This window comes from Narcine bancroftii, chromosome 7, assembly GCF_036971445.1.
Source record: "Narcine bancroftii isolate sNarBan1 chromosome 7, sNarBan1.hap1, whole genome shotgun sequence".
Classification (NCBI taxonomy): domain Eukaryota; kingdom Metazoa; phylum Chordata; class Chondrichthyes; order Torpediniformes; family Narcinidae; genus Narcine; species Narcine bancroftii.
The window spans coordinates 180713993-180740832 of NC_091475.1; the positions used below are offsets into that span (position 1 = coordinate 180713993).

At 39.7% G+C, this 26840-nt stretch overlaps 1 protein-coding gene across 5 annotated transcripts in view; it reads left to right on the forward strand.

Moving 5' to 3' along the window:
- The window catches only part of b3glcta (beta 3-glucosyltransferase a), a 155725-nt gene that overhangs the window by 18585 nt on the left and 110300 nt on the right, over positions 1-26840 (forward strand). For 4 of the 5 annotated variants that reach the window (XM_069892529.1, XM_069892525.1, XM_069892530.1 and 1 more), the window contains exons 4-5: positions 2645-2754; positions 18445-18521. In XM_069892529.1, coding sequence (XP_069748630.1) covers positions 2645-2754; positions 18445-18521 — 187 coding nt within the window. The remainder of the gene's footprint in view (positions 1-2644; positions 2755-18444; positions 18522-26840) is intronic. The other variant, XM_069892526.1, reaches the window with a different exon arrangement.

Genomic DNA, 26840 nt, shown 5'->3' on the forward strand with positions numbered 1-26840 from the left:
TATAAACAACAGTGTAAGGAGTTGAATTACAATAAGTCAAATAGTGCAAGGTATGGAGAAAAGTTTAAAAAAAACATTGTGCAGAATATAGAGAAATTTATGTTAAAAACAGTACAAGGGCATCATCTTTTGCCAGAAATCCATTTCTTGCTCTGATAACAGAAGGAAAAGAACAGACTTTGAATCTGGAAATATGTGCTTTCAATCACATGTACCTTCTGCTTGATAGGGGAGAAAAGAGCATGACCTGGGTGGGATTAATGCTTTCTGAAGACAGCTGCAGCATAGACGGAGTTGATGGAGAGGAGTTTGGATTACTTGAAGACCTGAACTGCACTTACATTTCTGTAATTTCTTGCAGATTTGGGCAGAGCAGTTTCTATACCAAATTAAAAGGCTAATGAGAAAGGAGAAAATTAATTATAAACTGGTAAATAACATGCAATCAAACAGCTAGTGCTTTCATTGATTTTTGAAATGGAAGCTAAGGTAACTGGTACCCCTGAAGAGTGAGAGTCAGGAATTGGTAACAGGAAACAAGAAAAATGGCCGAGAAGTTGAATCTTGGCATCCTTGCACACAATTCTAGAAAATTAACATTCAGATATAGCAGATACAATTTTCATGGTGGAAAACACTGCATATCTCACAGATAACAGATGGGCTGGTTTTAAATAAGAGGAAGAACTTGTATTAACAAGTCACAAGGAATAAGGTATTCAAAAAAAATCTTGGAATCAAAGGTAGACAAGTTTCTAGGAGTCAATTGACCAGATTCAAGGTTTTTAAAGGTTTTGGAACAATAAGTTGTGGATTTCAAAGCTCACTGTGTTTATCACCTTTTGAATAGAGTTAAATTTTGCTGTTTTCCTATCTAATGAAATCTTTCTTGAATCGAGGGAAATTTGGGAAATCAAAACCGAGGCCTGAATGGTCTCATTGGCCTTTTTTAAGACCATGTGTTGAAGTTCAGCAGGACTTGGAGGCTTGTCAGCCTGCGACAGCAATCTGTTCAGTACCTCTGCCTTTGAGTTCCTGCCTTCCAATTCATATTTACTTGTATCAGTCTTCACCAGAGGGAATACAAAATATTTACCATCTTGATTTCTCCAAGATTACTTCCTATATAATTAATGCTTGTAAATCTGCTTGAGAAACTTACTGTTTTTAAAAATCTTACAACCAGCTTTATCTTGTTCTCTAATATTTCCTTCCTTATTAATCTTTACTTTTTTATGTAGTCCATTTTCAGATCTGCCAACCTTCTTGGTAATCCTTGTTTTTTTTCTATAATTTTAAGATTATTTATAAATTGTTTAATTGAACATCGATGGAAAGTCCTCCCTTTTATCTAGTTGGAATTTATTTGGAGTATTCTTTAAGGCCTCCTGAAATGAGTGCCACTGAATTTCAACTGTTTGATTCCACATAGCCTAATTTGTTACTTTCACTTTTCCTGGCTTTGTTATAATTTCCTTTAGATGTTCTTATTTTTAGTACAAAATTCAATTATATTATTATGACATTTCAATTGCACAATACCAGCCTCATCTTGCCTGCTCTTTGATTGCTTTCTGATGTTCTGAGAAAATATCTTGTTGATGTCCTGAGCTCCTTGTGTAGGCTACCTTTTCTTAATGGACTTTTCCAATCTACCAGTATATATAAATTCATACCCCAGAATTAATGCCATAACCTTTCTACAAATTGCCATTATTTCTTCCTTGCCATTTTATTGCACCATCTGATAGCTGTTAAGGGACTTTACACCAGTCCAACAAGTGAATTCTTGCATTTGTCATCTCCTGTGATTTCAATTAAGACTATAATTTTTAACGTATTTTCACATTTTACGGCTTGAACTATGAAAGATATCATTGTATTCACCCTTCAAATTATTTTTCAAATATTTGCATGACAACTTAGTGATCTATATACATAGATTCCAAATTTCTTTGCACTTCCACTCTTAATTCTTTTAAAGGATGATTTCAACAGTGTGCATTGACATTCTCTTATCTAATCTCTTAATCTATTTGTAACCCATTGCCTTCATCTAGATTACCTTTGACAAATTTGGATGTTATTTCATTTTACCCCATCATTTTAGTGATGAAGGAGAATGGTTGCTGTCCACAGATTCTTGTGGGATATGACTGGTGTTCTTGTACTTAAGTATCTCTTCTAATGCATAATTTAATCTGAAAGCTAGCAGGAAAGGAATTGCACTTAGAGGTTCCTCTCCAGGAGTTGGCTGCCCTGAGAGCCAAGGTGAAAATTCCTCCTACTTGGCTATTGTCATGAAGGAAATTAATTTTCAATAGTGACAGTCTTTTTGGCCATGAGCTTAATGTGGAGAACTCTTATGTTTAGTTGTGATCAGTACAAAAATGGCCAGTAGTGTGCAAAATAGTAGAAGGAATGTTGCACTGCTTTGGATGGTCTTAAAGTAAATTGCAAAATTATTATTAGAAAAGTGTTCTATTTGTTGTTTAAAAAAAGTGTCCGAGGTCAGATTGCTAAATACGAAGTTCACAAAAAGAGCATCACTGAACAATTCTTCATATTATTAAAATGTATATCAAAGCAGTGAGATACTTTAGCACAATTTTGCATTATGCTTAGTGTAACCCTTGTTTTACAGAGCTAAATGAAGTTATCTTTGTCATTCAGAGCCAAAAGCAATCTTTCCATGCAAATCAAGCAATAAAACTGAAAGAGGACATCTTACTGCAAGCTCAGACCTTTAATCAAGTAAGTACCTGGAAAAATACAATTAACTAAAATAATCCATACTGTGATAAATTCAATATTTTTTAGTTGTACATTTCCTTAGATTTGATCTGTTTAAATCATTAAGGTCTAATAATATATCTCTTGTTATTGACATTGTACAGAACAAAGATAAATCAGGTAATAGGTAGAAATTTTTTTTCCTGTGCGCTAATATGTTGGAAAACACAAATATCCTTTTCTAGCAAAGAAAAGGCAAAAATCTGGATTAAAAATATTGCTGCCTCACAATGCCAGAGTTACAGATATCAGTTGATATTGGGATTATACCAGGGGTATGAAAAATTGCATATATTTCTTTCTTATTCCAAAAAGGGTGTCAGAGTAACTCAATTTCAGATAAACAATTAATGTTATTAACTGGGGCCTTGTTAACAGTTATACAAGTGCTTTTTTAAAACATTTTTGTCCAGTTATACAAGTGCTTTTTTTAAAACATTTTTGTCCAGTGCATTTGGGTTTGCTGGTGCTTGATACTGGGGAACGTTCCAGAGGAACCAGATCTTGTCATTTCATCTTTCCTTAACTACAGTGCCCAGAATTGTTATCAGTGGCTCAGCATAGACTTAACAAGTGATTGTAAAATGTTCTAACCATAACATTTTGTATTCTATTGTATTGATAAACTCAAGGTTCACCTTATCAAATTGTCCTGCCACATTTGATGTGTGTAAATTGACATGCTCTCCCCCCAACACCCCAGTTACAAAAGCAATATGAATGAGTTAACCACAATTGAAACATTGACGATGTATTTTGGTTTTTAAGAATTCTTGAAAATTAGAAATTTAAGGGTTTTAATAAGATGTCAGAAATGATCATTTATGTTATTTCGTTATCTTATCTGAAATACCTTTTTAACAGTCAAATTTTTTTGGGAAGTTTTTCTGTAGTGTAATTGGATTTTCTCCAGATGATGCTCAGCATTATCAAGTTTCCTGATATTGTTATATTCAGGAATGAGCAGTACCACTAGGTGGCAGTGATGCTTTGAAGTTTTCTATCAGTTGGATGCAATACCTATAGTTGAAGTCTTTAGGTGAATTAATTGAAGTAAACTGGGGATTTTTTGATTTTTTTAAAAAAAGAGTAAGATTCAGTTGTTTTAGTCACCACAAAATTCTCCTCTTATTCCAATTATTTCTTTATTTCTGAAGCCACCAACATATGCTGAAGTTTGGGCCAATTGACAATGGTTCTTTAGTTTTTCCAAAGATTTCTTATTTTAGTTGTAGACCAGATGGAAGCAGGTAAACTGTGATTTAAAAAGGATAGATTTGGAAGCTTAATATTATGATACATAGTAATTGTAGTTGCAGAAAGTCTGGTTCCGTATAAGATGGTGACCAGCGATGGATAAGTTGGTGGTTAAAAGAAGTGAGTTTTGTGGCAGAACCAAGAGCAATATCTTCTACTATCCCAATACAGTATAATAAATCTCAACTGATGGTTGATCCAATGGATATTGTAACAAGTGCATCTGAATAGTGGTTAACCTGAGCTGGTTCTTACTCCTGTAGCCAAGTGGCACTGAAATATCTGCATTGTTTAAATTGATATCTCTTTACATAAAGCAGAAAATGAATCTTATTTATCATGTTCAGCCTATAGATATTTTTGGTACTTCTGTTTCAAATCCAGTTGAATAATATATACCTAAATATTGTACTTAACAAAGAAAAAACATATTTACCACATGAACTAAGCATTATGACAGATTTGAGTCTTCATTTGTTTGCTTTTACTCCATTACTTGAACTAATCCAAGACCAAGGCTTGGGTAAGATATTTTGTCTTGTCACATGCCAGATGATATTTAAACTGATGAAGGGCTTATTTCCAGTTTTAAATACTTTAACCTTGGAGCTGCCGATCCAAACTGTGTTGACATGAGACTATGATCAAGGTTTTAGTCTAATAAAAAAACTAATGTGTTTATTTGGGGTAAATAATCGAACAATAAATAGAAATCTGGAGGTCATGCATATAAATTATGGAAAAGGCCATATTTAGTTAAATTTTAGAGCAACGTTGGGTAGGTTGTCTTTGTCAAGAGAAGATTGAATCTGAGGAACTACATTCTTGCATGTGTGATGAATGCAAATTCACTTTTAGTTTAAGAAAGATGAATCTGTTTGGCAATGACCCCTTTGTACAATTGCCTGTAATTGGCCTCCTTTTGGAGATAGAGGGAATCAAGAGATGTTAGCTTAATGCAGAAATGTAGGATTGATGTGAAAGGTGTTACTGAAAAATGTAGCAGGTACAAGGTGCTGCATGGCCTACTCTTCTATTCTTCATCTTTTAAATATGATCTGTTGAAATTACTTCACTTAAAATACAATAAAAATCGGGCTGGATTTTTAATGAAAATAGTGGATTTCCTTAGTTTCAATGTGATGCTGGAAGTAATAATACTTGAATTCTAAAAGGGGAAGGCGAACAGCCTGATGTCTTGGTACATGTGGGTACCAATGACATAGATAAAAAGGAGGAGGAAGTACTGAAAAAGGATTACAGAACTAGGACAGAAACTAAGAAATAGGACAGCCAGGGTGGTGATCTCTGGTTTGCTACCTGTGCCAAATGCAACTGAGGACAAAAATGGAAGGTTAAGAAAAATGAATGTGTGGCTGAGGGGCTGGTGTAAAGGACAGGGTTTGGCTTCTTGGATCATTGGGATCTCTTTTGGGGAAGGCATGACCTCTACAAGAAGGATGGGTTACACCTAAACCCAAAAGGGGTCAATATATTGGCAGCTAGGTTTGGTACAGCCGTCGGGTGCAGTTTAAACTAATTTGGCAGGGGGATGGGAACCTGTATTATCATACAGGCAAAGGACAGAAAAGATAAAACAGGAAAAGTTAGGTTAGGCAGCGAAAGTAAAAAATCAGAAAGAGCAAGGAGGGTGAAAAAAGCAAATCTGAAGGCTTTATATCTTAATGCAAGAAGCATTCGGAACAAGGTAGATGAATTAGCTGTGGAAATTGAGATAAACAAATATGATTTGATTGGGATTACAGAAACATGGCTGCAGGGTGAGCAAGCCTGGGAACTTAACATCCCGGGGTATACGATATTTAGGAGGGATCGGCAAGAAAGAAAAGGGGGTGGGGTAGTATTGATGGTGAGAGAAGGGGCCGACACGATTGACAGAAAGGATATCAACTCGGAAGATGCGGAATCTATATGGGTAGAACTGAGGAATAGCAAAGGGCGGAAAACGTTAGTGGGGGTGGTATATAGGCCTCCAAATAGTAGTGTAGAGGTGAGGGAAGGCATTAAAAGAGAAATTAGAAAAGCGTGCAATAAGGGAACAGCTGTCATCATGGGAGACTTTAATTTGCATATAGATTGGACTAGTCAAATTGGTAAAAATACTGAGGAGGAGGAATTCCTTGAATGTTTACGGGATGGTTATCTAGACCAATATGTCGAGGAACCAACTCGGGAGCAGGCCATTTTAGATTGGGTATTATGCAATGATAAGGGGCTAATCTTGTTGTACGAGGCCCTTTGGGTAGGAGTGATCACAATATGATCGAATTCTCACTCGACATGGAGAGTGATGAAATTAAAACCGAGACTAAGGTCCTGAATTTAAATAAAGGGAATTATGATGGTATGAGACGGGAGTTGAGTAAGATTGATTGGGTGGTGTTTATGGGGGAGTTGACTGTGGATAGACAATGGAAAGCATTCACAGATCTAATGGAGAAATTGCAAAAATCGTTTATACCGGTTTGGCATAAAAATAAACCAAAAAAGGTGACTCAACCGTGGATGACAAGGGAAATTAGAGACAGCATTAGGTCCAAAGACAGAGCATATCAATTGGCCAAAAAAAGTACCACAACCGAAGACTGGGAGCAGTTCAAGATGCACCAAAGGAGGACAAAGGGATTAATCAAGAGAGCAAAAATAAATTACGAAAGTAAGCTTGCGGCAAATATAAAAACCGACTGCAAAAGCTTTTATAAATATATCAAGAGGAAAAGATTGGTGAAATCCAGAGTAGGTCCCTTGCAGTTGGAATCAGGGGAATATATAATGGGGAATAAGGAAATGGCAGACCAATTAAATTCTTACTTTAGTTCTGTTTTTACAAGAGAGGATACAAATAACCTCCCAAGGATGTTGGGAAAAATAGAGACTAATGCAAGGGAGGAACTGAAAGAAATCAGTATCTCTAAGGACATGGTCTTGGGGAAATTGATGGGATTGAAGGCAGATAAATCCCAAGGGCCTGATAATCTACATCCTAGGGTACTTAAGGAAGTGGCCATTCAGATAGCAGATGCTTTAAGAATTATTTTCCAGAACTCGATAGACTCAGGATCAGTATCCATGGATTGGAGGGTAGCTAATGTTACCCCACTATTTAAAAAGGGGGGTAGAGAAAAAGCGGGGAATTATAGGCCGGTGAGCCTTACATCAGTAGTGGGCAAAATGATGGAATCCATTATTAAGGATGTAATAGCGGAGCATATGACTAGCAGAGAAGAGATCGGACGGAGTCAACATGGATTTATAAAAGGTAAATCGTGCTTGACAAATCTATTGGAATTCTTTGAGATGGTGACAGGTAAAATAGATGGGGGAGAGCCAGTGGATGTGGTGTACCTGGACTTCCAAAAGGCCTTTGATGAGGTCCCGCATAAACGACTGGCTTCCAAAATCAAGGTTCATGGGATTGGGGCCAAAGTATTGATGTGGATTGAGAACTGGCTGGCAGGTAGAAGACAGAGAGTTGGGATAAATGGCTTGTTTTCTGAGTGGCAGGCGGTGACCAGTGGGGTGCCACAGGGATCTGTACTGGGACCCCAGCTGTTCACGATTTACATTAATGATCTGGATGAGGGGATTGGATGTAATATCTCCAAATTTGCAGATGACACGAAGCTAGGAGGGGTTGTGTGCACGGAAGAGGGGGTCAGGAAGCTCCAGTGTGATTTGGATAAATTGAGGGACTGGGCAGATACATGGCAAATGCACTACAATGTGGATAAATGTGAGGTTATCCACTTTGGTAATACAAACCGGAGGGCAGATTACTATTTGAATGGCAATAGATTAAGAGATGGGGAAGTGCAGAGAGACCTAGGGGTACTTGTACACCAGTCTCTGAAGGCGAGCATGCAGGTACAGCAGGCGGTTAAAAAGGCAAATAGTATGTTGGCCTTCATATCAAGAGGGTTTGAGTATAGGAACAAGGATACCTTACTGCAGCTGTACAGGGCCTTGGTGAGACCCCACCTGGAGTATTGTGTGCAGTTTTGGTCACCTTATCTAAGGAAGGATGTTCTTGCAATGGAGGGAGTGCAGAGGCGATTCACCAGGCTGATACCTGGAATGGCAGGATTGACTTATGAGGAAAGATTGCGCAAATTGGGATTGTACTCGCTGGAGTTTAGAAGATTGAGAGGGGATCTCATAGAGACATATAAAATTCTGGCAGGACTGGACAGAATGGTTGCAGATGGGATGTTTCCAATGATGGGAAAATCCAGAACCCGGGCCCATGGTTTGAGGATAATAGGCAAACCATTTAGGACCGAGATGAGGAGGAATTTCTTGACCCAGAGGGTGGTGAATCTGTGGAATTCATTGCCACAGAGGGTGGTAGAGGCAGGTTCAGTAAATATATTTAAGAGGGAATTAGATATATTTCTTCAGTATAAGGGTATTAAAGGTTACGGAGAGAAGGCGGGGACAGGGTACTGAACTTTAAGATCAGCCATGATCTCATTGAATGGCGGAGCAGGCTCGAAGAGTCGAATGACCTACTCCTGCTCCTATCTTCTATGTTTCTATGAAGTAATCCAGGTTCCGATATTGTTCAGTACATAATAAACACAACATTTGGTTACTTTTATCTGTAAAGGCATGCAAAGAGACACTATTAGTCTCGCACCTCTATCAAGAAAGAGAAACAAAAGAAAGTTCCTTCATAGGAACTTGAGTGTTTGTGCATCTTACCACCTCCTCTGATGCAGCTGCCTCAGGCACTCCTGTAACCTCTGTAACCATGTGGTTTCCTGTCTGTTCCAGTTGTGAAGTTGAGGTCTGGCATCCAAGTCACCCTCCTTGGTCCCTGGTTCTGAACCAAAACTATTAAAAACTGAGGCCCTTCTAGAGCCCTGCTTTCCACTGGCACCCTCACAAATCTTGGTCCCGATATCTGGTTCTCATAAGCCAGTACAAGCAGCCTGCAACTTGAAGTTAATGTTGCTATGTAGCAGCTGCTCCTGGCACTGCTACTGAAATGAAGCACACCCACGCAGCACGAGGATGAACCAGTAACTGAACTTTATTTGAATCTCTCGCGCTGCTTTGAGGGGACAGCCCACTTCCTGTCTGGGGCGCACTGGTCTGAGTGATGTCAGCGTGTTGCAGAGTCATTGCCTGCCCAGCGACGCACAACGAGGAAGTGGTGACATCTCCCGGGCAACACGTGTCGCCAAACGCGGGCTTCTCATGAGAAAGGCCCATACCATTTTGTCTCAACGACTGGGGTGGAAATTCGGCCCATCTAACTGCACGGTCGCTTGGCCTGCTTCACTACCCCCCATCCCCCCTCCCAGAATCGCTGCCACCCTTTGAGCAAGTCACAGTACTGTCTTTAGGCAGGCAGCCTCTGTGTCTGACCTGGGGAACCAGGGCAGGCTGGCCGGAGTCTAAACGCGCTGCCTTTAGTTGGCCAATGGTAAACATGTCCTGCTGCCCGCCAATGTCCAGAGTGAAATCAACACCATTGTGCTGCAACACCTTGAATGGGCCTTCATAGGAGCATTGCAGAGGTGATCCTTGCTGTCCTCTGTGAACGAAAATAAAGTCGGTTGACTACAGATTTGCAGGGACATGGCAGGATGGAAAGCACTGTTGGGAAGGTGGTGGAGGTTTCAGCTTACCTATTTGTTCCCTCAAGCACTGTAGGACGTCTTGAGACACTGGATTGAGGGTCAGGAGGGTTGAAGTGAATGTTCCCTTGGATGGTAAGCAGAGAGCTGTACACTATCTTGGTGAACGGCATTGGCAAGACTTTTGGTGCCATGCAAATTCCTAACGGCACCCATGGGAGTTCATCCATCCAATTCGGGCCTTGTACTTGAGCTTTCAGGGATGCTTTCAGATGGTGGTGAAAAGATTTGACAAGTCCATTTGCCTGAGGATGGTAGGCCGTAATGTGGTGTAACTGGCTGCTGCAGAACTTGGCTAGGTTGGACCAGAGCAAGGATGTGAACTGGGCCCCTCACTCTGAGGTGATGTGGTCAGGATGCCAAAGTGTGCAACCCAGGTGGACAAGAAAGCTCTGGCGCAAGTCTCTGTCGCATGTGGGCAGGGATAATGTTTCTGGCCAATGGGTTGCGCTTGAGTTCAAAATATGTTAGTGGGATGAGGCTTATCTCTGCATCTGTGTCGACTAGGAAATCCCTCCTTGTCTGTTGGTCCTTTACGTAGAGTAGGCCTTTATGTGTGCCAACCACTGAGGCCACTATCAGTGGCAGGCCTATTAATTTCCTGTCGCTGTGTTCAACTTGGCATTGGGGTACGAGCATGGAGGGATGCACTGCCGAGCATTGCAGCCCCTTCTGCAGTTGTGGAAACAGTAATCAATCTGTTTGTCTGAGCACCTGTTACGTTGCGGTTAGGCTGTGGCTACTGCTGGCGGACCTGGTGGGGGGTGTCAGCCGGAGGTGCCAATGGCGTAGATCGGTTGAACGTGTATCAAGCTCCGTTGCGGGGTGCGGAAAAGCCTGTCTCCTTCCTTGGCTATCAGGCATGGGGCGCTGAAATCCATGTCTGATATTGCCAAGGAAACAAGCACTGGTAGTTTGGAGAGGAACAGGGCCTTGAAAAAGAAACAGTTTGTGTGTCCATCTGCTAAAGCCACCATTTTGTGCATGAGATCGGAGGGGTTTCTATTGCCCAGGCCTTGCATATTCAGGATGGGGATGGTACGCTTGTGCCAGCTGAGTTCCAGGGAATTGAGGAGGAAATGCCATAATTGCTCATATTTGTGCTTCACAGGAGGATTTTCTACAAAGGAGCTTACTTTTGCTGTAGTAGTGGTGTCCAGGTGCTGACAACCTGCCAGAATTGGTATCCTTCGAGACAATGCCTCTGACCTGGAACTGTGACTCGGCCAGTTGTAACCAGTTCCTGGGCTGATTGGCCCAGAAGGGTGGGAAATGCACGCCCACAGCATTGGTCACAGCCATTACAATTGTAGTGGTAGCAGCATCCTGCATTTTGTTGCATTCGAGAAAGACGTTGGAACCTTCTGTTACGAGCCCAGAGGACCCTAAAACCCAGCATGTTTATTTTTAAACATGAAAACAGGAACAAACTTCAACTTATTACTATTAACTTAACTAACTTAACAACCCCCTTCTAATTCTAACCGTAAGTGTATGTAATATATGTGTAAGTTCAGAAAAGTTATTTAATTCACAGTCCAATCTTACTTCTCATTCCTCCAAGTTCACTGTTTGCTGGCAATTCTTATACTGTGCACAGAATTTAACATTTATGAATTCCACCAGGCTTTTGGTGCTTGAAAGGTAAATAGTTACCGCTCAGGAAGGTTCTTGTCGGTTTTCAAAGAGAGATTTGTTGTACGCTGGACACCCAGCTACTTCAGTGTCTTGCCGAAGAAACTTACCCCTTCAGGATTCTCCAGATGATGACCTCTTTCTTTCAGGTCACCACAGAGTTTCTTTCTGTTTTCCTTATTTCAAGTGAAACATTAGGCAGCCAGACCTCTCCTCTTGCATGAACCACAAGGGCTTTGACCAGGCTGAACTAACACTCACAACCCATCTTCCAAATGGGGTTTTCCACAAGCTTGCCAGCTTGTCCTGACCAGTCCCAGCTGCTGTTGTTAACTGTACCACTGTAGAACTGATCTGTATCTCTCTGTCTTTCTCTCTCACACAGAGAAAGCCTGTTTGACTCTCTGCTTGCAAAACCACATGACCCTCTTAGAACAGCAAGTTACCTTCCAGACAGAATGCGGCTCCGACAAGCTCTTTCATCTGTTGCCTTTTGTAAACAACAATCCATTAGTGAAGTTTCTTGGGCACTCTCCAAAGCTTTTGCAAAATCCCTGAGGTCCCAACATGTCTAGCATTAGCAGAGCCCCAGTATTTTTAATAAGATCTGTTTTAAAGTGTCCGTAAGTGACCTACACTAACAAACCCTGCCCTAATTTATCTTCCAAATCCATATGTATATTCTGTCACACCACTTTTATTCTTCATTTCCCATTTCCCTCCTCTTCCTTAACTTACTTATTCACCCTGCTACCTCTTTCTCTACCTAACCTTGTCTTTCCACCTTGTCCTCCCTTTTTTCTTATCTTCTTTTATCCTCAATCTCTCTTCACTCCTCAGATTTAAGCTTTATTTTAGCTCTTCCACCCTTCTGGTATTTCCTATTGAATGATATTTCTGGTTCTGAATTTCCTTTTTGTCATTCCAAGTTCATCTTTATGATCAGATATACCAAGGTGCAATAACGAGGTTTGCTTTGGAAAAAAAAGTCTAGGTAGACATCTCACACATAGTTCAGCAAATAAAGCACTGCTTTACGGAGAGAAATCTGTTAGTCCAGAGAAAAAGGAACATAATTTTATTGGTTTGAAATTCATTCACGTGTCTGAAAAGAAAGATAGGAAAGAAGTTATCCTTGAATCTGGTGGTGCGTGTTCTCATAACTTGTGATTCTTCTTTCCGATGGGAGGAGGAAAAAGAGAGTGTGACCATGAGATGAGTCTTTTAATATCTTAGCTGTTTTCAAAGGCAATAGGAAGTATAGATGGAATCAATGGAATGAAGGGGGTTTGCGTGACATTCTGAGCTGTGTTTACAACTATGGAGTTTCTTGCAGTGCCTGGCAGAGCAGTTCCCATACTACATACACATTGATGAATCCTGACAGGAGTCTTTAAATGATGCATCTGTAGAAATTGTTGAGGAATGCAGATGACATGACAAATTTCCACTGGCTTGCACCTGATCTCGTCCCATTTCCCTGTATATGACCCTCTAAATCAGTGGTGACCAATCTTTTAATTTTTAATTTAGATATACAGCATGGTAACAGGCCATTTCTACCCATGAGTTTGTGCCACCTAACTCCCTGGTACGGACTCGTGGACTGAAATGGCCTGCTACCATGCTGTACATCTAAATTAAAAATTAAAAGATTGGCCACCCCTGCTCTAAATCATTTTTATCCATACATCTGTTTAAATCTATTAAACATTGTAATTGTACTAGCCTCTACCACCTTCTCTGACAGCATGTTCCATATATCTACCACTCTGTAAATGTAAGAGTTGGCCAACAGGTCCCATTTTAATCTTTCCCCCTTTAAACCTCTGCCCCACTAGATTTAAATTATCCTATCCTGGACCAAGACTAAAATTATCTGTCCCTCCCATGAATTCATATGCCTCCATGAGGTCACTCTTAGCTCCCTACACTCCAGGGAGAAAAGACCCAGCCTATCCAGCTTCTCATAAATCAAACCCTTCAGTGTTAGTAGCAGAAATAAGATGAAATAGTTACTTAAGCTATCATCGTACAAATTGAAAATTACCTGTTTAGTTGAGATAAATTTACAAACTTCATAACTTGATTGCTACATTTGTACATTTTAACTCTGTTTTTCGAGTAGTTGCTCTTTAATTTGGATGAAATGGAAACCTAGACACCATAAATGTTACTCTTGTCATAATCATCCAGGATCCTTGTGAAGTGAGTTTAACGTTAATGCAATTCTTCTGAGCAACTGCCTGCACACTGGTCTTTATTTGGCAAGATTTGCCGAGGTGTGAGTGTGAAAATTTCCACTATTACTGTTGGAATGTTTTTTTTCTGATGGAGCAAGGAATTTTGTTCTGTTTTCAATCTTACTTATCTGTCCTCCTTAGGTTTCTCATTTTGAAGTGCTGCATTCAGATACACATAAAATATCTAAGGCATGAACCATAGAAACATTGCAGCACAGAAAATAAGCCCTTCTAGTCTGTGCCAAACTATTAATCTGCCTAGTCCCACTGATCTCCACCCATTCCATATTAATTTTATGAAATGTTAAAATTGAGTCCACATTCACCACTTCAGCTGGCAGCTCGTTCCATATTCCCACCAACCTGTGTGAAGAAATGTCCCCTAATGTTCCTCCTAAATTTCTCTTTCACCCTTAACCCATGTCCTCTGGTTTGTATCTTCACCTACCCTCAGCGAGAAAATCCTGCTTACTCTATCTATACCCATTTTAATTTAGTATACCTCTATCAAATCTCCTCATTCTTCTGCACTCCAGGGAATGAAGTCCTCACTTGACTGACTTTGTGCCAAATAACCAATTGCATAATAGGTAGGCTTCTTGACAACTTCAGCACATTTTTTTGTTGACATTCAATTTCATTTTCTCCTTTGCTCCTGTCCCTACACTTTGGTTAATTTGCTGGAAAATTTTAAAGAAAACCTGTGCAGTGCCAGGATGGCATTGCACGTATAAATGTATTTAAAAGTCTTCTTAAAGATCATACAGAACAGCCAGTATAATGGAGAAACATGTCTCTATCTCAAGAGACAAGCTGTATACTGACATTGACTATAGGTCCATGACTCCCACAGTTGTCTCAACGATACTTCCTCCCACCCAGTCCTCTGTAAGGATGCCATCCCTTTCTCCCAATTTCTCTGCTCCCAAGATGATTTCTTCCATTCCAGGTCATCTGAAATGTCCTTCTTTTTAATCAATACGGCTTCCCTTCTACTGAGGTTAATAATAGAACTATCTTCTGCATTTCCCCCATCTCTTGGCATTCCACTCTTACCCTCCCCAAACCACCAAAAACTGTTAAAAACAACAGGGATAGGATTCCTCATCCTCACCTTTCATCTCATACCCTCCACTTGTGATTTTCACCAGCTGCAACTTGTCTCCACCACCAGACCTATCTGCCTTTCCCCACCCATTTCTGCCTTCTGCGAGGATCGCTCTCTCCATAATTCCTTTGTCCACATTCTCCCCAACTGCCTCTCCATTACTTGTGGCATTTTCCCCTGCAACTGCAGGAAGTGTAACACTTGGACTTATGCTTCCTCCCTCACCACCATCCCAACAGCCCTTCCATACAAGGCAAAAATTCACATGCACCTCCTTTAATCTTATCTACTGCATGTAGGGCTCCCAAACTAGTTTGCCACTTGGCTCCCCTTCCTGTTCTCACATTGACTTAATCGTCCTGGGCTTTCTCCACTGCTAGGATCAAGAAAGCGTGTCAGCGCCACTAGGAGTTTGCAGAGGTTTGGTACAACATCAAAAACCTTGACAAACTTCTTTTGGTGTAGTCGGAAATATGGGTGCACCAATGCCTCTGAGCAGAAAGCCCTGCCAAAGGTGGAAACAGCTCAGATCATTACAGGTGAAGCTCTCCCACCGTCAAGAAAATCTGCCCACTGAGAGCAGCAGAAATCAGTAAGGGTTCACACCACCCAGGCAGGACATGATCTGTTCTCATTGCTGTCATCAGGAAAGAGGTATAGGTGCTACAAGATTCATATCACCAGGTTCAGGTACAGTTGCTACCCCATCACCCATAGACTCCTAAACAAAAAACTCAATCACAGACTCATTTAAGGATTCTTACTTTACACATTATTATTGAATATTTATTTTGTGTACTGCCCATCAGTTTGTTTACATTTCCTTTTTTGTTTACATTTATCTGTTTTGTATACCTATCTTTTCTTGAGTACAGTTTTTTTGCCTAATGGTAAGTAGAAATTCTGCCTGGCCTGCAGGAAAAAGAAACAGGGTTGCATGTGATGTCATGCATGTACTCTTCCAATAAATCTGAACTTTGAACCTCAATGTAAACTATAGGAACAAAATCTCATCTACCACCTGGTATGAACATTGAATTGTTCAATTTCAGGTATCTTCTTCTGAACTATTTTCCTTCATCCCTCTTTCCCTTACCCTTTCCCTCTCCCCATTTTTGTTGTCTTTCACACACAGACCACTCCCCCCCCCCCCATCCATCTTCATTCTCCCTCCCTTCTCCTTCAGTTCCATCTAGTCTCTCATTATACAACTATTGCCATCTTCTTATCAGATTCCAACACTGGCAATCTTTGTCCCTACCTATCACCCACCCCACCCTGTATATCTTGATCTCTCTCCAGCTCACTCCTTTGACTCTTTTCCTTGTTTTTTCCTCTATCATTCACCAGTCAGCTGCCTCTGTCCATAATTAATACCAGTATATAATATGCAACACATAGAATTTTCTATGAATCTGTTGCACCCTTGAAAATATTTGTTTGATCTCAGGTCATGATAACTTCACTAGGAATCTTCTGCTATTACTGAGGTACATACTGTCATAGATACAATTATTATAATGTGCTAAAAGAAAATATTTGATGATGACTATTAATATCCATTATGAACAGCAACAACCTAATAAATTTGGAAATTAATGTGCTTTAATTCAGAAATTTTAAAAAAAACAATGTGAGACATTGACAGATAGACAACAGTTTCTTTATTCCTTGCCCATTTTGGGTTATGTGTCAAACTACTAACAGATCACAGAATGCTCCATAAATAAAAGTTTGACAGCTGAGAATTGTTGAGCATAGAATGCATTCTAGGTATGTCCTTTAATATTTCCTCAGGAGGGAAAAAATAAACTGTATTCCATATTTTATTGCAGAACTTTGACTTCTCACTAAAGCCTGCATGAAAATGATTGCACTGATATATTTAATTGGAGTTTTAGTACAAACAATGTGCATGGAGATGATTTTAAACTTAAATCTGCAATCTTTTTCTTTACTGGTCTTGGGTAAAAGTACCTTGAATGTTTAGCAAAGGTTGAATATAAGTACCAGATATTGCAGTTTCCACATTTGTCACCATTTCATTATGAAGACCACAGCAACTTTGGGATACACCTGTACTCACATGCAAGTCAGTCATTCGGCCTACCTCCATAGGCTGCATTATTTTGTATTTTTCATTGAAATTCAAGGATGTCCGGGATTTGTTTTCATATTCCATCAGTACTGGAGCGCCACAGGGCTGCATTCTTTGTCCCCTCTTCTACTCACTTTACACCTATGACTGTGTGGCTCAGTGCAGCAGTAACACCATCTATAAATTTGATGACTATACCGCAGTAGTGGGCTGTGTAAAGAAAGGTGATGAGTCAGCATACAGGATGGAGATTGAAAACCTGGCTGAATGGTGCACCAATAACAACTTTGCACTCAATGTCACCAAAACTAAGGAAGTGATTGTTGACTTCAGGAAGGGAAAACCAGAGGAATCCAGTGATCATTGGGTGATCAGAGGTGGAGAAGGTGAGCAATAAGTACTTGGGAGTCACTATCTCAGAGGATCTTTCCTGGACACAACACACTAATGGCATCCTGCAGAAAGCACACCTGCACTTCTACATCCTCAGGTGTATGTGGAGATTTGGTATGAAACCAGAAACCCTGGCGAATTTCTACAGATGTGTAATGGAAAGTGTGCTGTCCAGCTGCATCATGGTCTGGTATGGGGACACTAATACCCCTGAGCATAAAGCCCTGCAAAAGTTTGTGGACACAGTCCAGGACATCACAGGCAAAACCCTCCCCTTTATGAAGAACATCTACAGGGAATGCTGCTGTCGGAGAGCAGCAGCAATCATCAAGGATCTACACCACCCAGGACCCAGCACACACTCTGTTCTTGCTACTGCCATTAGGAGAGAGGTCTAGATGCCACAAATCTCGTATCACCAGGTTCAGGAACAGCTGCTACTTCTTCATCATCAGACTCTTCAACAACAAACTCAATTGGACATTTTTAAAAACTTTTTTTTATTAGTTTGGAAGAGATAAATATTACATGTTACATATTAAACATAATAATTGCATATCTTAATAAAATAGAGTATGAATAGTAAATAATTTATACATTGTCTTGTATACAATGTTTAAATATAATAGGAATTCTTAAAGGAAAACCAGCAAATTTTTGAAACTCTCTTTAACCATACAAACTATTTGAACCATATGATTAATTGTCCAATGAAATTGTAATTTTTCAGATAAATGTTTCAAAATGTTACGAATAGTAAAATGTAAGAACTACAAGTATTAACATGTATGTATTTTCTAATATTTTTTCATTTAAATTTCTATAAAATGTTTAAAAGGCTAGTTAAAAATCATTTTTTTCCCTTCCTGGTGTGCTGTTTGTGAGAATTACTTCATGTGCAGAGCTGCCCAAACATCTTGGATTCAATCCAACTGCTGAACACCAATGTTCTCTTTGAATCCGTGCCTGCAGAAAATGAAGCCTGGAAAACAGAGGTTCGCACTTGGTGATCATGAAGACTTGTGGGGAGCTTGCTTTGAGTCTGTGTCTTCGTTATACAGCACTGAACATGCATCCCAACTTCCAAGGCCAAAGTTTGTGCATCAGCTTTGTCAGTCATGGTGGTGGAGTCATATTTTATACCCTCCCATGAACAGGAGGACTAATATTTATGTGCAAAAGTTGTGCTTTTCAAGGAGGGAAGTGGGGTTGCTCTTCTACTTCAGTTATGTTCATCTTTTTCTCTCCTCTTAGCGACTGCCTACAGTGTTGCTTATTCATGAATTGAGCAAGAATGAAGGAGCTTGGACAATCATTCCCATAATACCATAGTAAGTACTCCCAAAGAATCAGTCTGGAGGAGGTGATTGGTGTTTGACGTGCATTTAATTGTATGTCATTTTGTTTTAACAACATATTATTTTATTATCTAATTTATGAAATAGAGCAGCTATCATTGAAAACTTTGAAAATATGGAACAATTTAATGTACCAAACAGTAAATCTCAAAAATCTGTAGGCTGTGGAAATGTACCAAATATGTTGAAATTACAACATAAAAACTTGCATATCATGCAGTTAAATAACCAATTTGCAGATATGACCCAACCCTGCTGGATCTGCACTTCAGCAGCTAAATGCTGAAAAATATTCACTCAATTACAGCTGTAGCTGCCCTATTAACTTTCTAAAAGTTTGCTAGAGAGAATAGCAAAAATTTAGCATGATGTGTATCTAGTTTTATGGAGATTGTGCAAGCTTTGAACTCAATACAACTGATAATTTTTCAATGTATGCACTAACATTCTATTTCCTAAACAGCTGTAACAGTTGACCATTATTTTAAAAGAACATGCACTTACCTTTCTGCATTTTGTGACTGGTCCAGGATCTGCTATTAAAGGCATGATATATGGATAAGAAGTTGTTACTGATTGGATGGGGTAGGGGTGGGGATGATGTTGAAGGAGGCTGACCAAAATTTTGTGGTGGCTCGGTAGACATTGGAGAGTTGTGAGAATGGGGAAGCAGATGGTTGGGTCTTGGTGATTAGACTTGTGGAATCAGTGCATTTGGAAGTTTAGGCTCTGAAAAAGCCAAGGCTTTGTAAGATTGTGACATTGAAATACCAGAGCATCAAGGGACTGCTTTGCCTCCTTTGGTTGCCTTTTACTTTCCTTGGATGTGGTGTGTCCTGTTGAGTTTCTCCAGCACTTTTGTTTATTGCACTAGACCCTAATGTCTGCAAATTTTCTTGGCTTAAAATCAAGGGGCAAGAGTTGGCTGGAATCAGGGGTCAAGTCAGTGCTTGGGACTGTTGCGAGCAAATTGAAATTAGTAGTTTGGTTGGAGATGGGTAGTCTGAATAAAGGCAGGTATGAAGCTGATCTCTGTGGGATACCTTAAATGTGGCTGAGGAATGAAAACTTTGTCCTGAAAAAAAATCAGCAATGGTCCTTTCAAGGACAAAATTGATATTTGATGCTGCTCTCAAATTTCAGGAGTGAATGCAAAATGACCTAAATTGTCGATTGTAGTGTTCAGAATCAGAATTTATTGTCATGAATAAGTCACAAAATTTGGGGTTATCCAGCAGTATCATAGTGAAAACCTTCATATAAACCACTCTAAGCATATACCGGTCAGTATTCAAATGTGCAGTGTGATCCAATTTGTACATTAGATTTATCTGCCTTGTTTCTCAGGAAGCTACAAACAGCTTGTGATTTGAAAAGTCCAATATAAAATAACTAAACAAGGAACTTGGTGTTCCTTGGGGACTTGTGCTAAACAAGTTTATCTGCTGAATAAATGCTGCTTCTGTCAATAAAATAATCTCATTATGCTATTTTTAATAGTTTGTCTAACAGAGAAGATTCAAAACAGTTATTGATTTACTTGGTAGTTCAGGTTTATAATTCAATACAAATTAAAACATGATGATTATGGACATGTTGTAAGATGAAAAGGATGTTGAAGTTTGAACTAGATAGTAATTTATAATACACAGTTATGGTTATAGATTGAGCAGGCTTTTTCCATTGAGAATAGGTTAGATAAAAACTGGAGGACATGAGTTAAGGATGAAACGGGAAAAGTTTAAAGGGAACTTATTCACACAGAGCATGGGAACATAGAACGAGCTGCCAGCTGAATTGGTAAATGCAAGCTCAATTTTGACATTTAAGAAAAATACTGGACAGAAACAGGAGGGGTATGGATGAATATGATTCAGGTCAGCAGAACTAAGCAAAATAAATAGTTTGGCACAGACAAAAAGGGCTGAAGGGCCTGTTTTTTTGTGCTGTAGTGTTTTATAGTTCTAAAATTTAAATTTAGATAAATTTATTCGTACAGCATGGTAACAGGCCCTTCCAGCCCATGAGCCCATACTGTCCAATTACACCCAAGTGTCCCACAACCCTCAGTACATTTTGAAGGCTAGGAGGAAACCAGAACTCCTGGGGAACACCAATGTAGGCACTGGGAGAACACGCCAACTCCTATAGACACCGCGGGATTCAAACCCCCAGTCCTAATCGATGGTGCTGAAACAACTTCGCTAACCATGTTGCCCCATAGGGTTCTTTAGGGATTTAAACAATTTCAACAAGTGTTAGTTTGGGTTTTTAGATTTGAGTACACACTGCTGTTGTTTTGCTGTTCCAAAATTTATAATGAAATTGTTGCATCAGCTAAGTTTAAACTGATGCATCCATCTACTTCTGCTCCAGAATGCCTTCTATGTCTATACTTCTTATCTCTGATAGTAATCAGTAAATGCCACTTCATGCTACAGATAAGAAAACATGCTGAAAAGTTCAATCTCTAGATCCATAGTAGGGATGAGCTTTGATAAGTAAGATACTGAAACTAAAATAGCTGGTTATCTTGATGTTATATAATGACAAGGTTTAATGTATTGGTTACAAGAATAAGCTGCTGAGATTTACTGTTCATTCAATTCAATTTAAGAAGAATTATCATTGGAGTAGAGAATTTAAAAAGAATTATTTAATATCTGGACTCCATATTTCTCAAGAAAATGCAGTCGTTTAATTTTTCTACATTTTTTTTATCTTTACACCTATGTAGACTCTCCCCTCACATGGCCAGCTAACTACATAAAACACATAGATTTGTATCATTATTCGATCACAAATCACAATTGCATGTTTCAAAATGACTGAAAACTAGAAAATTCTGAAACACTGCAAGTCGAACAGCATCTGTAGTTGGGGGTGGGGGGGAACAGTGTTTCAGATCTGCTATGTTTCATTAGAACTGGAAGAGAGAGAAATGTAAGCTACTAGCTAGCATCAAACCACACGAGGCAGAGGGCAGGTAAAACACTAGTTTTAATAGATTGGTTTACAGCTAGGCTTTGAGGCCTTGGTCTTGCCTCTGTACAAGCCTAGGCCAGAATGAGGGGGAAGGAATCCGCCCCCCCCCCCCCCCCCCCCCGGGCTTATATACAAGGTCACCAGGTGAGCCACCTGATGACCTAGTGGTGAAATGACATCATGCATGACATACCACCACAAGAAAATAAATCAATTGTAGGTAACAAAGATGATGTTGAAGAGCTGGTTAGCACAAAGGAAATGTCTATGATAGGATGAGACCAAATGACGATTGAGTTATTAAGTAGCAGTTAAGGTCAGATTAAGTTTCTTTGTATGTGTAATGTACTGTTGATGTGAAAGTTACAGGACATGCCCAGCGGATTCGACTACAAAAAGATGAGCCAAAAAGATGAAAAGCAGAAATGGAGAGTTCTGTTGCAGACAGAAAGGAAAAGTAATTCATTATTGAATCCTGAAGGCTGTAGTGTGTCGAAATAGAAGTTTTATGCCTCAATCTTGAATTGGACTTCATTTAAACGTTGCAGGAGGCTGCAGCACAGAGTTTGGAGTGGGATGATGAACGAAAGTAGCAGAAAACCAGAAGTTCTGGTTCATTCCTGTGGACTGAACACAGGTGTCCATTCCAATTTGTGTTTGGTTTCACAAACGTGGAAAAGAGCACATCTTAAACATCATGTGTAGCATACTGGATTGGTTGGCAGAAGTGCAAATGAAATTACTGCTGTACCTGGAAAGACTATTTGGGACCCTGAAGGGAAGAGGTGGAGGCACAGGGGTTGTAGCTCAAGAGGTTACATGGGAAAGGACTGTATTTGGAAGTGATAGATGGGAGTGAATCAGAAATTCACAAAGATAGTAATCCCTTCAAGATATTGAATAGAGAGGTGAAGATATGCTTGGTGGTGGAAATGCTTTCCCAGTTTGGATGAAGAATCACAGACCTGAAATGCTGTTTCTCCTTCCAAACTTGCTGAGTGTTTCCACCACTTTATTATCATTTTAGATTTTAGGCATCAATAGCATTTTAATTTTCCTTTTTGCGTGACTTGCTTCTCTCTGCAATTTGGATACAAAATTCATGTGCAGCATCAATATGCTGGAAGTACAGGTATGTGCCGCTGAACATCCACAATAATTCTGTGAAATTGAGTGTTGTGCAAACACCATATTATGTACAGCAAAGCTGTATGGGATACTGAAGAGTACCTGTAAACTTTTTATTTGTACATAAGGATCAGTGTGGGGTCCGACTCATGGTTGTGGGGAGAGCATGGCAGTGGGATCAGTGTGGGGACCAACACGGGGGAGTGTGGGGAGAGAGTGGTGCAGTGGGATCAGTGTGGGGACCGACATAGGGCTGTGGTGAAAGAGCCGGGCAGTGTGGGTATACAGTTACAAATTTCCTATAATTAGCGATTGCTTTTTCTAAATTGCTGTGGACTTGCTTGCAGTAACTGAATAAATATGGGACCACAGATGTATATGTTATTAGATGTTGCCTGAATGGACATTAAGTGGTGCTTACGTATACAATGAGCAAAACTTTGGTAACATCAAACATGTGCATGGTGATTTGACACCAATACTGGCAAACTGAATTTCAACAATGCAACAGTTGAGTCCAAATACATATGGTGAAAGAGACTGCTAGCTAGATTGTTGAAAGAAGACCAGAGGAAGCTCTGAATGTAAGTGACTGTGTTTCAGACATTGACGACTTTTCATGAAAAGCAACATTCAGGGATAGCTAACTAACAATCCATTGGCAAGGACATTGGAGGAAGAAGACATCTAGTTCATGCTCCACCAAGCTTCTATCATTTCCCAGTGGTAGTGCATCAACAATGTTGGCCATGTGCTATAGGACAGATTTCTGGGCTGCAAAAATACAAAGTCCTTCTGAACAATGTATGCTAAACCACAAAAAAATTCAACCAATGTCTGAGTTTTTAACTGTAGCTCCTAGAAAATTTGATGCTTCTGTTCAGTGGCTGAAGGACCCGACAGGACAGTGACCACGGCAACAGATCAGTGAGAGGCTCAGTGGCTGAAGGACTCACACAGGCTGCGGGCTGCTGGAGAACTGGCTCATGGGATACAGGTATCACAACTGGGATTTGTGAGATGCTGAAGTTGAGGAGGGCTCCCGAAGGGCCTTGGGTACTAATGGCTTTCTAATCACATTGAAGATTTAGATCTGGAGCTTGGATTGAATAGGGGTCTGCGTGGTTGCCGCAGGCAAAAGGAAATTGTGTGTAATATTACATTTTCTGCATTATTACATGATAATAAAAGAATCTTGAATCATGAATTGTACTGCTGTGAGTCATTGACCTTAAAAACATAGTTGTGTCAAGGAAGGTTGAAATTGGGCTGGGCACCAATTCCATCCTGGAAAGGATTAGCATTAAGTTTTGTAAAAAGCCTTGCACAAAGTTTGAGTTGATGATCCCATGCTGTTGACTTGCTGTCAGGAAAATTTGCCAATGTAACCAGCATTTTATTGTGCGTGCCTCCTGATGGTTTGAGGTATGCCCTGCTAATGTTCTCATTCAGATTAACAGAAGCAAGCTTATGATCTTGCCCTGTTTTAATATGGAACATTTGTTAGCCTTTCCCTTTACTTGGGCTCAGCACACTCAGATCCTTTTTTTAAAATATCCAACATGGTACCATTATCTATTACTGTTACATCATGTGATGGTGTGCTTTTTTTGGCACTGGTTGTCAATACTCTAGCCATTTTGATTATCTGTTAAGGCAGCATGAGAAAGTGGAGGAATTCAGAGAAAAGAACAAGCAGGATGTTTACAATGAAATCTGAAGATGCTGATGTTAAAGCAGTGAGCAGATTGACGAGAAATGTTTTAATGTGCAATCAAAATTTTCCCAGTTATGTTAGAAGTTAATGAAAATTACTTAATTATGAACAGAAGATTATTGAGAATGCATTTTCTTGTTGTGGATTTTAAAATTGTTGGTGTAATTTGGTCTCATTCCTTACCAGATAATTCAATTTTCAACACTTAATCATCTCTACAACATGTTTAACAACTTAGTTTTAATTTATCTTCCATATCAATTCATTTGGAAGAGGCATCTTAAAATTTATTGTACAAACCATGCCACAGTGCTCATACAACAAAGGTCTAGCCGATTGTTGGCAGACATCAGCAAGAGTTGCTTGAACTGACATCCTGCCTAAATTGTGGATTAAGTGGAATTGAATATCTTGCGATATTATTGCAGAAAGATGTTTTCCCTGTGCTGTCACCACTAAAGGTTGAGTACCCCGTATCTGTAGTTCTGAAAACCAAAAAGATCCAAAAAATGATTTAAAAAAAAAATACCAATATGATGTCACAAGTTGAAAAAAAATTCACCACCTGACTTGCCTATGTGGGGCTCTGATGCCCTGTTGGTTCCAGTTTAGTAATAAAAGAGCTCTGTGGTATAAAACAAATTCTTTGCCTGTGACCAAGAAGATGTCAAACGGAGCTGGGTCCAAGTCTTCAACATTGGCATTGCGACTCCACTTTCAACATCAGGTGTAGTGCCGACTGCATTGAAAAAGTTGTCTTGGGCTTCCGTGCAGGAGTGGGGACCGGCGGTGAGGAGGTGGCGGCGGTGGGGAGGTGTTGGGGTCCGGAGGCTGCAAAAGGCAGAAGCCATTGTTAATGAGGCAGATGACACTGGATGAAACATTTGAAAAAGCCATTGAGGAGAATCTCTAGTGTTTGGTGCTACATTTATCCTCTTTTGTAAGCAGAGATTAAGTTTTTTTTTTGGTAAGTACTAAACATTATTTCATGTGAATTTTCCACTTGTGGCGTCCTGTTGGCAAGCCTACTGGTGTTTGTTGTTGATAATTAATCGCTGATACAGGTATTCCACTGATGCTACTGTGTTGCTTAGTTCCATTGTTCCAAAAACCGTAAAAACCCAAAAAGTGTAAAACGTCTGGTCCCAAATGTTTCAGATACAGGGTACTGAACCCGTATTAAGACCTCAATGAGTACCACTTAAAAAAGCAATTAACATGCCTTTTTTGTATTGATTTTTCTGGGTACAGAGAAATGTCTGCCTTGTGCTTAATAATTAACACTGAATTAATTCTACAATCAATTTCATAATTTTTTACAAAATATTCTTTTATAAGCTGACACATGGAATTATTCTTGCTGTATGTGTTTAGAAACTAAAGTTATGTGGTGGACTAAACCTAGTAACTTAGTACTTACTCTCTTTCAAGGTATAATTTTAAATATTGCTCAACTGGGAAAATGCTGGCAGAACTTAACTGGATAAATAATTTTATGTTGATGACACCTGCAGATTTAATGTGCATCCAAGACCTCAGTCCAGGGGCTATTGGCCTGAGACAGAATGCTGATGCATTTTTCTTCCAAAAAAATGTGGACTTTTTTGGAAATTACATTAGTGATGTCTTTCCATTTCCTTGCGGACTTGCTGTTGGTTATTAAGATCTTGTGCTCAGTTTCAATGGACAAGCCACATTGTTTGCAACACAAATCAAGACTCGTGAAGCACTCTGTTCTGAACTGTCATGAGAAGAGTCTACCAGGTGGAGAGATAACTCTAGTTTCTATACACAAACAGCAAGAATAACTCCATGTGGGTATAAAAGAATATTCAGGATGTGCAGAAATCCTCTTTGGAAATATGGGATGTCTGCAATGAATTTTTGGAATCCCTGGCCCATGACCATTCAAAGAAAAGGAGCACTCAGAATGATATTGAGAACCACAAATTGTAAGAAATGCACACAGGCCCCATGTACGTCACAGATGGAGAGCACCATTTCACAAATCAGCCACATCTCCACCTCATCTTCCCCTGAACCTCTCAAAGAAGCTGCAGTTTCCACATTCCATACAAGTCACATTAGAACACAGAATTTCATAGAAGTTCTGAGCGATTCCTAATATGGTTATTTCAACAATTTCTACAGGTGCACCATTGCAAGCTAAAACAGCACGGTTAGCATAATGATTAGTGCAACATTCGTTCAGCAACTAGGGTTCAAATCCAGCGCTGTCTGTAAGGGGTTTGTACGGTTTCTTCCAGGTCCTCCGGTTTCCTCCCATCCTTCGAAATGTTCTGGAGTGTAGGTCAGTTGGAAGTAATTGGGCAGCGTGATCTCAAAGGGTGTAATGGTCTGTAAATGTGCTGAATGTTTAAATTAAAATGAATGCTGGATGTATCACAGCTTATTATGGGAGTTGTGCTGAGGATTAGAAGAAACTAGAAGATAATGACTGG